Source organism: Macrobrachium nipponense, chromosome 4 (assembly GCF_015104395.2).
Source record: "Macrobrachium nipponense isolate FS-2020 chromosome 4, ASM1510439v2, whole genome shotgun sequence".
Classification (NCBI taxonomy): Eukaryota; Metazoa; Arthropoda; class Malacostraca; order Decapoda; family Palaemonidae; genus Macrobrachium; species Macrobrachium nipponense.
Genome location: NC_061100.1, coordinates 22,422,791 through 22,435,290, shown reverse-complemented (window position 1 = coordinate 22,435,290; position 12,500 = coordinate 22,422,791). Strand labels below are relative to the sequence as shown.

The window sequence follows — 12,500 nt, the reverse complement described above, 5'->3', positions numbered from 1 at the left end:
ACGACAGACGTCAACATTTCGAATTGGGAGACGGAGGTGACATTTTGGACAGCGACGACCCCCCCCCCCCCCCACCCCCCCCCCCCCCCCCCCCCCCACTCCCCCCCCCCCCCCCACTCTCTCTGGGCCAGGTTCGTTTTGAATGTGGTGTCCGGAGGAAGAATTTTCGGGGGAAAATACGAGGAGAGGATAACATATAATAATAAGGAGTGATTGCCCAATTTACCAACGTAGGCAACCTCGCGAGGAAGATAAAAAAAACAAAATGACGATAAATGAATTTTAACTATTATTTTTTTAATGGGGCCAAATTATCATTGGAAGAAGTTTGGGGGAATTTTGCTGTTGAAGGAAGTTGTGAGAAGAACTTCAAGATGAATGGCAATAAAATGACTTGATAATTAATAAATAAGAGATGCAAAGAATTTTCATTTTTTTAAAATATGAAATAACATCTATATATATATATATATATATATATATATATATATATATATATATATATATATATATTATTATTATATGTTGCTACTGTCAAAAGGCATATATCCCCTCTTTGACTGTATAAAATATTGTGTATAAGATTTTGGCAACATTTTTTCAGATTCCTAGATAGCTTAAGAGTTAGGATGTTTTAAATGTGTGTTCAAATTTCTGCATTACATAATGTAAAAGAATATATAACGTAGAATGTAGAAAGAGAGAGAATATCTTTGTCCGTTCAAAGCTAGAATTGTTTCAGTAACTTTTCATCTCCTCGAGATTAAGGGAGTTCGAGTCTTCGTTGTGTTTTTAAAAACATGCCAATCTTAATTATCACTCGACCTCCATTTCGATCGGGTTTGAACATGAATGTATACTGGTCTCGTATGCGTATGTCTTTGCCGAGTGCAACATGCACATTTCACATTTTGTATGTAAAGTTGCGTAAGATTTCGAAGCTTCTAGAAGGAATTATTGCCCAAAACGTTTTGTGTCGTCTCCAGTGTCCAGCTTCCGAAAGGAAGAGAATTCATTACATCTTAGATACTCGAGGCGTTCAGATCACTCTCTCTCTCTCTCTCTCTCTCTATCGCATAGCACTTTTGATTTTAAAGTAACGTAACGATTTCGTACGTATTGAATGGTCTCTCGTAACTTGTCGATTTCAGATTTGATATTTCTTAAGAGTTTATTTAGTAGTATTTAGTGTTTTTGTAGAATCTGAACAAACATTGTTGTGTAACGGCACCTGGTTTTGTGAAAGTGTGAAACAAGCCTGCAGCAAAGAAAGAAAGAAGTTGGTATATCAAGGTAAAGTGTGTTTTATTTGTATTAGTTGCAACTAATAACTGATGGTTACAAAGGTTTGGTAAAAAACTAATAACTAATAGTTACAATGGTTTGAGTGAAATTTACATTTTTACACATTGCAAATTTTTGTGTTTTGTGTTTGTTTATTTTTTGTGCATTTATTCATTTTCTTATTGAAGTGTGTGTTTTTATTTTATATTCTGTGTGATTAATACTTTTTGCAATTTTGGTATTTTCCGCATTTGTCTGTGTTTTCATTTGCATTCACAATTTAATTAACTTAGTTATTTTCCTTGCTTAATCATTGCACATTTAATTAGGTTTAACACTTGTGAATTAATTTGCATTTACTTAGAATTCTTTTCAAGTTTTATTATTGTTTGACACTTGTGAATTAATTTCCAATTTTCAATTATTGCCTAACACTTTTGAAATTTGATTAAATTAATTTTATTGAATTTTGTGATAAATTAGTTTTTATTTAATTCTACTTAATTGATTTTAGAATTAATTAAACTTTACTTTGTTTTCAAGTAACAGTAATTTTCCTGATATTGTGAATTTCACTTATATTTTGAGTTCGATAAATTTTTGTATTTAAAATTTTTATAAGTGTTTTCATTTCTAACCAGTATATTTGCATTTGATTATATTGATGTTAGGTAGAAACATAGAGTGGTGATTGATCTGTTTTCCTTCAATTAACTTGAAGTGACTTAGGACCAGGGAAGTACTTAGACTTCTGAAATCAGGGAAATACTTAGACTTTTAAAGTTGTTGATGGAGTGATGCCCTTTGATTAATTTAATTACTTACAACATTACCTCACACCTCTTTTGATGAACTTAGTCTGATTTTCTGCAATACTGGTAAGTTGTTAAGGGATCACTGTTGCCTTTAGAGTATTCAGTCGTTTAGTACCTGTGATGAGGGGTCAGGTGTCTGGCTTTTGTGAGGTAACAATAAATGAATGGTAAGTGTAGTAACCAGATACTTGGCACTTCGTCACAATATGTATATATATATATATATAATATATATATATATATATATATATATATATATATATATATGAATGAGAGCTAAGTTGTATGTGAGAGAGAGAGAGAGAGAGAGAGTTTTCTGCATAGGTGGATCATTCGTGTATTCAGTAATGAATTAATATATATATATATATATATATATATATATATATATATATATTATATATATATATATATTATGTATATTATATATATATATATATATATATATATATATATATATATATGCCTGACATTGACTTGGGTTTTTATTTTTTGCCCCATGTATCCAGCCTCTCTCTCTCTCTCTCTCTCTCTCTCTCTCTCTCTCTCTGTTTGTATGCGCGCATTTTTAAAAGGTCATCGCCCCAGACACCACCGCCGTGTTTCCTTAGATGGCAAAATAGTAGAATACGCTCTCTCTCTCTCTCTCTCTTCTCTCTCTCTCTCTCTCTCTCCATTTCATTTGACTTCGAAGACGGGTAACGCTATACATGCGTACGGCCCACCACGGTCACCGTTATTTGACGGTCTCTAGATCTTGCGCTATTTGAACGGTTTGCCAGCGCTGTTACAAATGGGCGTCATCAGCTTATCGTCGTTATCGGGGTCCGGATGACGTTGCAGTGTAACGTTAGAAGGAAAATGTAATTCGTTGAATAACCTAATTATTTTCCTAATCGTAGGAAATATATTTTCAGGATCAGGGGAAAATATATTTGTTCAGTAATAAAATTTTATTTTTATATTTTTATGTTTTTGGTAAATCAGGAAAATGATATGTGCTTAATTAAGCAGTATTTACTAAATTACAGTAGGAAATATATTTGTTCAGTAATAAAGTTTTATTTATATCAGTTTTTCTTCTTGCTAAATCAGGAAAATTATATATGCTTAATTAAGCGGTATTTACTAAATTACAGTAGGAAATATATTTGTTCAGTAATAAAGTTTTATTTTTATTTATTTATTTTAATTTTTTTTTTTTTGCTAAATCAGGAAAATGGTATATGCTTAATTAAGCAGTATCTACTACAGTGCTGTTTTTATTATAGGAGAGAAAGCGTTACCTGCTACAGTACTTTATTGCCCTTTTAAATAGAGAAAACTGGTAGTTACTGAAGTAAATAATATTGCTGTTATTTCAAAACGGATATTTTAGCTTTCAAATACCATTCGTCTAGAATTCGAGTGTTTTTTCCAGGCTACTTTTATCAGAATTCTGAAATTCCAGTTAATATTGTCAGAATGGAATCTTTAAAGAATCATTTTTTAGTTTTCTGTACAAGAAAACTACTGAGATGGCTTTGTCTGTCCGTCCGCACTTTCTCTGTCCGCCCTCAGATCTTTAAAACTATCGAGGCTAGAGGGCTGCAAATTGGCACGTTGATCATCCACCCTCCAATCATCAAACATGCCAAATTGCAGCCCTCTAGCCTCAGTAGTTGTTATTCTATGTACGGTTAAAATTATCCATAATCGTGCGTCCGGCCACGATATAGGACAGGCCACCACGGCCGGGTGAAAGTGACATGGGCCGCGGCTCATATTTTTGGTGGCCTTGATTATACGCTGTACAGAAATCTCGATTGACATTTTTTAAAACTTGTCTAATATAAGATCTAAATGAAATATCCTTCAGTTCAAGGTATGATAAGACCTAAGTGAATTGTCTAGTTCACTTCAGTATTACCAGATAAATGAAATGTCTACTTCACCTCAGTATTACCAGATAAATGGACACACATGCCACAAACACACACAAACACCCGCAAACGAGCCCAGAGACGTTCCAACTAGCAAGAATCAACAACCACAAACAAGGAAATGCACATTTACGAGTATTTGAACCACCATGATTCGACTTGGATGCAGGAAACCAGTCCTCTAAATAAGGAGTGTAGAAAATCCTCAGGCGTGTCTAATGAATATCAGTGTTGCATCCTGCCTCCTTAAGAGTCCATCGCTTTTCTTACTATGTGCGCCGTTTCTAGGATCACACTCTTCTGCATGAGTCCTGGAGCTACTTCAGCGTCTAGTTTTTCTAGATTCCTTTTCAGGGATCTTGGGATTATTATTATTATTATTATTATTATTATTATTATTATTATTATTGCAGCGTTTTTCTGGTGAAGGTCGGTATTGGTGGTTGGTGAGATTTCAGCCAGCATCCACTAAACTCGAGCGCGATCTTTAGGTCAAAACACTTATGCATCCTACCTGGGGCAGCTAGGGTTCCCTTGTACGGTGAGGAATGGTATGGAAAATAAGTGAGAGAGAGAGAGAGAGAGAGAGAGAGAGAGAGAGAGAGAGAGAGAGAGAGAGAGAGTTCCCTTGTATAGTTAGGAATGGTATGGAAAATAAGTAAGAGAATGAGAGAGAGAGAAAGTTTCTTTGTATAGTGAGGAATGGTATGGAAAATAAGTGTGTGTGTGTGAGAGAGAGAGAGAGAGAGAGAGAGAGAGAGAGAGAGAGAGAGAGAGGCAGAAGGAAACCGGGTCATCGTTTAAACTATCTAGAAATAAACAAAATTTCTAGGAAAAATTTTCTGAAAAGACCTACAAACGTTTCGAAAAGGAAAAAAAAGTTCATATAAAAAAATTCTTGAAAAAACTTTATCAATATGAAAAAAAAATTTACGAGAAAAAACTTTCCTGGAAAAAATCATAAAATCGTTTCTATAAATAGAAAAAAAATTATCTACAGAAAAAAAAAGTTTTTGCAAAAATTCACTAAAAACTTTTCTAAAAATAAAAAGAAAAAACTTTCTTAAAATAAACCTTCCTAAGAAAATCTAAAAAAAAACGTTTATAAACGTAATAAAAACGTTACTAGAAAAAACTTTCCTGAAAAAAAATTCATTAAGACGTTTCTATAAATAGAAAAAAATTCTCTAGAGGGAAAAAAAGTTCTTGAAAAAAGTTCACGAAAACGTTTCTAGAAATTGAGAAAAACCTTTCCTAGAAAAAAACGAAATCAAAGGAAAACGTTGACACTTACTGCACATGTACAGAGAGGGATTGCAGACGTTTTCGAAGTGCATGACTGCGCAGTCTCTTGGGGCGGCTGCGCATTGCTTCCAGTAACACGTGACCTGGAAGACACGAAGGTCAACAATCAGTTTATTGTCACATATCGTTTATTAATCTCTCTCTCTCTCGTTTTAATCCTAATTTAGTAACTTCTCTCTCTCTCTCTCTCTCTCTCTCTCTCTCTTCTCGGATGGACTAACAAGTCTTTGAGGCATCCTAATCCTTGTAACTCCCTGTAACTCTCTCTCTCTCTCTGCGTTTTATCTCAGTTTAGTAAATCTCTCTCCCTTTTCTCTCTGGTTTTTATCCTAATTTAGTAACTCTCTCTCTCTCTCTCTCTCTCTCTCTCTCTCTCTCTCTCTCTCTCTTCTTCTTCTTCTTCTTCTTCTTCTTCTTCTTCTTCTTGAGATATAAAAGAAATAAGGTGCAAATCCCATTTCGTATCCTTACAGTTATGATGCCTATGTAGTTCACCAAAGACTGTATTTATTAAAAATAAGGATACAGGGTAAAATATAGAATGTAATGAAGTATTCATCATAAACTACATTATACATCTTTCCTTTTGGGCTGAAGAAGGAAAGTTTTTTTTATTTGTAAATATTATGTAAATAGGACATCGTAGGAGACGCTTGAATGAGAAAAATCAGTAAGAATTGCCTATAATTGTTTTCATATAAAAGGAAGAAGAAGAAGAACGCCATCCGAATGTAAACAATGCATTACATCATCTTGTAATGTCGACTTAATAAGGAAAGACTCGAAACAACTGCCAATTAGACCTTTACAAGAAACTCGAAGAAGTATTCTTCACGTGACGTCACACTACCTGTTGACGTCACCATGTGGAAAAGGCTAATTTTTGAGAGGGTCTCCCTGTTATTATAATCAACTCATCCGATTCCCCCATCACGACTTCGAACGCTGATATGGCCACGCCCCCTTCTTCCAGGCAGGGTGGGGAGGAGGAGGAGGATTTCTCATTATCATAATCATTTGATTGGTGCTTGAGGGTTGATGACGGGTTTTGGGGGGGAGGCTGGGGGGTTGAAAAAGGAAAGAAGGGGGTTGGTTAACTGTTGACTGATTTTAACACTGAATTGGCGTTACGTATGTTGTATGCAGTCGATTTTAACCGTGTATTACCAAAGAGACTTCGCTTTTAAGCAACACATCCGAGGAAATTCTGACTTTCGAGTTATAATTCGGCTGTTTTGCCCGTCTTTGAGACGTCCTAATCCTTGTAACTCCATTTATTCACTATCGAGATATAACTTTAACTTTAGAGAGAGAGAGAGAGAGAGAGACTCTACAGGCCACTTTTACAAGTACGTGTTTGTAAATTCCACAATAACCTCGTAAAATCACGATACATGAAACTAATTATATAGCATAAATAACCCTGAACACATATATATTCGAGCTATTAAATGATCTATTTAAATAACTAAGAAAAAGCCTAGAGAAGACTAGGGTACGAATTCTGTGGAATAAATTAGGTATTAAACTTACCTGCGACTCGTAGCAGATACAGTAATGGCACGGATGGTCTTTGGGTATGGCCGTCTCGCTTGGGTATACCCTGCCGTTAGCCTTGCATGCCCCTCGGCCTGGCTCTCCTGGATGAGACAAAGGGGTATGGATTAATTTTCTGTTTATCTGTATTATTAAAGTCTTTATGTGTGTTCAGTGGTTATTGGTCATCAGTTATCATATTTTTAAAAATTTGTTTGACTAATTTAAGCCTAATCTTGAAAGATATATACGTATATATATATATATATATATATATATATATATATATATATATATATATATATATACATATTATTTATACAGATATATATAAACATATTTATACATATATATTTCTGCATTATAATATATATATATATATATATATATATATATATATATATATATATTTTGTCTATGTGTGTTTGTGTGTGTAATTGTTAAATAAACCTGTACGAGTATACGAGTTGGTGTGTATACAAGTGCATATGGGTCGTATTTCCAAGTTTTACAAAGTTAATTGACATTAATATTTAGATATTTACCTATAAGCCATTTTCTTTCTTTGCGTGTACTATCAAGAAGTTTTAAAAAATCGAAATAAATAAAAAAAACAGACGGTAGATTAATACCGAAATAATCAGTAAAATCCCAGTATTTGATCGCATGGCAAAATTTCTGTCGTAACTAATGGTATTAGACATCGTGGGATGGCTCTAGAGAAAGACGAAACACTTGTCACTGCCCACTGCCACATTCTTACTGGAACTGCTAAGTCAAATGTAAAGAAAATATATTAGATAAAAATGTCGTCATTGCACCTCACGTGGTTCACTGTAGGCATTACTTACGGGTCTTTGCAGCGTCCCCTAGCTGCGACCCGTTTCATTCCTTTTACTGTACCTCCGTTGATACTCTCTTACATCCAACTAACTTTCCATCCTCTAACAGTTTGATTGGGCGACTGCTTTGAGGTTTTCCTCCTGTTACACCTTTCAAACCTTATACTGCCAATTGTCAATTGATTTTTTCCCCTTTATGTTCTTCAGAATACATTCGAAGGATTTATGACGTCATTGCTAGGGCTCGTGATGCTATTTCTCCCAAAAAGGGTGTAAAGGGTATAGCTGTCACTTGTCGTTTCCAACATTTTAATTACGTCATCAGAGAGGGAAGCCGCTTAGCAGTGTTCGGTGACACAGAGTTTTTTATTTTTTTTTTTATTTTTCGGAGTGTTGTTTTGATGAAACACTATATAGAGAGTCTCTCTCTCTCTCTCTCTCTCTCTCTCTCTCTCTCTCCTCTCTCTCTCTCTCTCTCTCTATATATATATATATATATATAATATATATATATATATATATATATATATATTTGTGTATATGTGTGTGTGCATCTCTATTAATGTGTTCATTGAATGCATACACACCCAAGCATATATGTATGTATATAAATGTATGTATCTACATACATAAATACATTAATTAAATACATTAATTTTTCATATATACATAAATGTGTGTATGCATGTATCAGTATGTATATATGCATGAAATGAAAGCACATATAGAGATGCACACATGGTCATACACACACGTACGTATTCATGCATACATATTCATACATGTATACACACGAACACGCATACACCCACATATACATGAAGTGAATATGTGTAAAATGACAATTAATTATTGTGAAATCTGACTTTTCAAAATCATGTCAAATTTTAGCTCAGGTAAAAATAAAGAAAAAAATAAATGAAAAAATATAAATTATATAAAAATAAATAAAATATAACAGATTCGACTCCAAGATAAATAACGGGGGAAAGAAATTCACATTTGACGAAGATACGATGAGACAATGATGGTACAATGAAAAGTCATTGTAACGAAGAGGAAGAGGGCGAAAGTAAAATGTAATTGTATAATGAACTTCATTTGTTTTTAATCGCTTCCTCTCTCTCTCTCTCTCTCTCTCTCTCTCTCTCTCTCTGTGTTTCCAATTCAACCCCTTTTTCTTGACACTTCGTGACCTCATCTGGTTGACCTCTGACCCGTAGTGTATGCGTTCGACCCTTCCACTCGCTCATATACGCACGATGGCCTGGGGCGTAACATTCACTTTTAGGGGCACAATGTGCGTATATGTTGCGTAAACATACGCACATCTATGTAGATAATACATTTGGTAAATAAGAATATATGCACAAACTCTCTGCGTAAATTACGCATATATGCGCACATCTATGTAGGCAATACACCTCATAAATCAACATACATACGCAAACTGTCTGTGTATATGTATATGTTGCGTATATATACGCACCTCTATGTAGGCAATACACCTCATAAATCAACATTCATACGCAAACTGTCTGTGTATATATTGCGTATATATACGCACATCTAAGTAGGCAATACACCTCATAAATCAACATTCATACGCAAACTGTCTGTGTATATGTATATATTGCGTATAGATACGCACATCTAAGTAGGCAATACACCTCATGAATAAACATACATACGTAAACTGCCTGTGTATATTTATGTATTGCGTATATATACGCACATCTATGTAGGCAATACACCTCATGAATAAACATACATACGCAAACTGTCTGTGTATATGTATGTATTGCGTATATATACGCACATCTATGTAGGCAATACACCTCATGAATAAACATACATACGCAAACTGTCTGTGTATATGTATGTATTGCGTATACATACGCACATCTATGTTGGAGGTAATAAAGCTCGTCAGTGAACATATATACACAAATTCTCTGCGTATAGGCTGCGTATGTATACGCTCGTATATATAGCTCGTAAATAAACATGATTACAAACTGTCTCTCACACGTATGGCGTCGATACTTACGCACAAACATTTATGCAACGCGAATACGAACCCCCCCCCCCCCCCAACCCTACCCTCCACCCATCGAATTCAATTTTATCTCTCTCGCTGTAAAAACGCATTACGCCTCTGTCATAACACCCATTACACCCCCATTACACGACAAAGTTCCGCAGCCAATTCTCCTCTCTCTATGCGATGGCAAAAGTAAGGGTGGGGGGAGGGAGGGGGGCGGTCGGAGGAGGGGGAGGGACTTAGGAAACGCAATTTTCGCTCTTAAGTCAACGGGACGGAAGAACTATTTTCACATCCCATGGACTTAGTTCCTTTTAGGTCTTGAACTTAGGTTACTTTATATAGAATGTTTTAAGTGTGTGTGTGTTCAGTAACAGGTTTGTCAATTCGATTGTTTAAATGCAGGTTTGTTTGCCGGTATACGTGCTTGTGTTGAAAACATTTCTGGAACCATTGTTTTTTCCTAATGGTTTGGCTCAAAACATTCATAAAAGCATGTTTATTCCTGATAGATTAATTCCACACATTCTCAAAAACAATCTTAAAAGCATAGTTTATTCCTGATAAGGCAATGGCAAACATGTTTCCTAAAACATGTTTATTCCCAGTAAATTAACTGCAAACATTATTAAAAACATTCTAAGAGCATGTTTATTCCTAATAAATTAATTGCAAGCATTCTCTTAAAAAACATTCCTAAAAGCATGTTTATTCCTAATAAATTGTTTGCAAACATTCTTGAAAATCATTCCTAATTCCTAATAAATTATTTGCAAACATTCTTGAAAATCATTCCTAACAGCATGTCATGTTTATTCCCAATAAATTAATTGCTAACATTCTTAAAAAAACATTCCTCAATCCTAAAAGCATGTTTGTTCCCAATAGATTAATTACAAACATTATTAAGAACAATCCTAAATCCTAAAAGCATGTTTAATCCCAATAAATGAATTGCAAACATCCGTAACAGCATTCCTAAAAGCATGTTTATTCCTAATAGATTAATTGCAAACAGTCTTAAAAAAACATTCCTAAATCCTAAAAGCATGCTTAATCCCAATAAAGGAATTGCAGACGTCCTAAAAGTATACGAGAGGAAACAGCTGAGACCGCAAAAGCGCATGCGCGTTGTCAACTCGTTGTTTACTCTGTCGCCATGGGGACGATTTCAATGGCAAGGTTTGAAACAAGGTCTATAATAGACCTTGGTTTGAAATGAGCCGAAGTACAATGCCATGGCTGCCATGCCAAGACCATTTTACCCTCTCTTTGTTTGTTCCCAATTTTCTTTCTTTCTGCCATTGATCATTTCCCTCGCACTTTGTTTGTCTGCCTTGTTTTGGTATACCTTTAGGGTAATTTCCTCCTTTGCTTTCTTTTTGTTTGTGGCGTTCCTTCCCCGCATCCGCTGCCTTTGTTTGTGCTTTATTTCTATGTTCCTTTTTTTTTCTTTCTTTTTTGCCTGTCTTTGTCGTCCTCCGTGGTTTTGATATTTCTTCCATTTTGTCTTCTCCCTAGTTTCTCATTCCTTTGTTCGAACAGCTTTTTTTTTTTTTTTTTTTTTTTTTTTTTTTTTGTCATCGCCTGAATATCTTTTTGAACCCATCAGCATTTCTACGCGCGGGAGATAAAGTTGCCACTAACGAGGCACTCAAGTTTGTATCCAGATGATTTACGGAAGTCTAGTTGTATGTAGATATTGGAATAAGTTATATCGTTATTGTAATCTTGTATATTTTTCCCGGAATCAATTGAATTTCGGATTTTCAATGAGACGAAGATAACAAAACGTACCTCAGATTTACGTATATATTTTTGTTTATATATTCATGCGTCCGTGATTGCGTCAGTATGGAGTCATTTGTAGATGACTCTACTCTCCACATATTATCTTGTTGCATTTTGAGTCGTCTTCAGGAGCTGGTTGTCGTACATTTCTGTTAATGAGGACGTGGCTTTCTGTGTCTCAGACTTCATCTAAATATTTTTTTTGGAGGATTTGGAAATTGAACACCCTCCGCCTCCGAGGTCTATCAACATTCAGCCTGGCAAAATAAAACGTAGGTCCGGTTTGGTCTGATCCTAAGAAAGAAGCCCGAATGCCTTGTGCTTTTTACATACAACGTGTAATCTTGGACTGAGCAATTCCTATATTTATCCCTATATTTCGGAAGGCCCTCTGCAAACTAATCTTGATAGGGTACAATCATGGGCTTTTTATTTGATATATGATCCAGGTTTTGCTTCCAATTTGGGATTTTCGTCAGTTACATCGTCAGGTCGACTACCCGGTCCGGTTTTGGTAATTGCATTTAAAAGCCCCTCCCCCCTTTTGGGCGCTGCTCTCAAGAGCGTCTCAGTGTTTTGGGCATTGCTCTCAAGAACATTGTTCTTCTGGTCATTGCCCTTAAGAGCGTCTCTTTCATTTGTGCAATGCACGCAAGAGCTTCTTCCTCCATTCTGGAAACTGTTCTCAAGAGCTCTCCCTGTTCTCTACAATCTTAAGAGCTTCCCATGTTCTGGACACTGTTATCAGTAGCTTTCCCTGTTCTAGATAATGTTCTTAGAGCTTCCCCTGTTCTAGATGCTGTTATCAAGATCTTCCCCTGTTCTGGAAACTGGTCTCAAGAGCTTCTCCTGTTCTAAACACTGTCCCCAAGAGCTTCCCCTGTCCTGGACACAGTTCTAAAGAGCTCCCCATGTTCTGGACACTGTTCTCAAGAGAGCAGATGAATGAATGAACAAAGAT

General features: G+C 35.4%; 1 protein-coding gene across 1 annotated transcript in view; it reads right to left on the bottom strand.

Annotated features, from left to right (window-relative positions):
- LOC135210773 (uncharacterized) overlaps window positions 1-12,500 on the bottom strand; it is a 109,575-nt gene that overhangs the window by 48,075 nt on the left and 49,000 nt on the right. The window contains exons 4-5 of the mRNA XM_064243624.1: window positions 6,860-6,966; window positions 5,316-5,409 (exon numbers count right to left, since the gene is read on the bottom strand). Coding sequence (XP_064099694.1) covers window positions 5,316-5,409; window positions 6,860-6,966 — 201 coding nt within the window. The remainder of the gene's footprint in view (window positions 1-5,315; window positions 5,410-6,859; window positions 6,967-12,500) is intronic.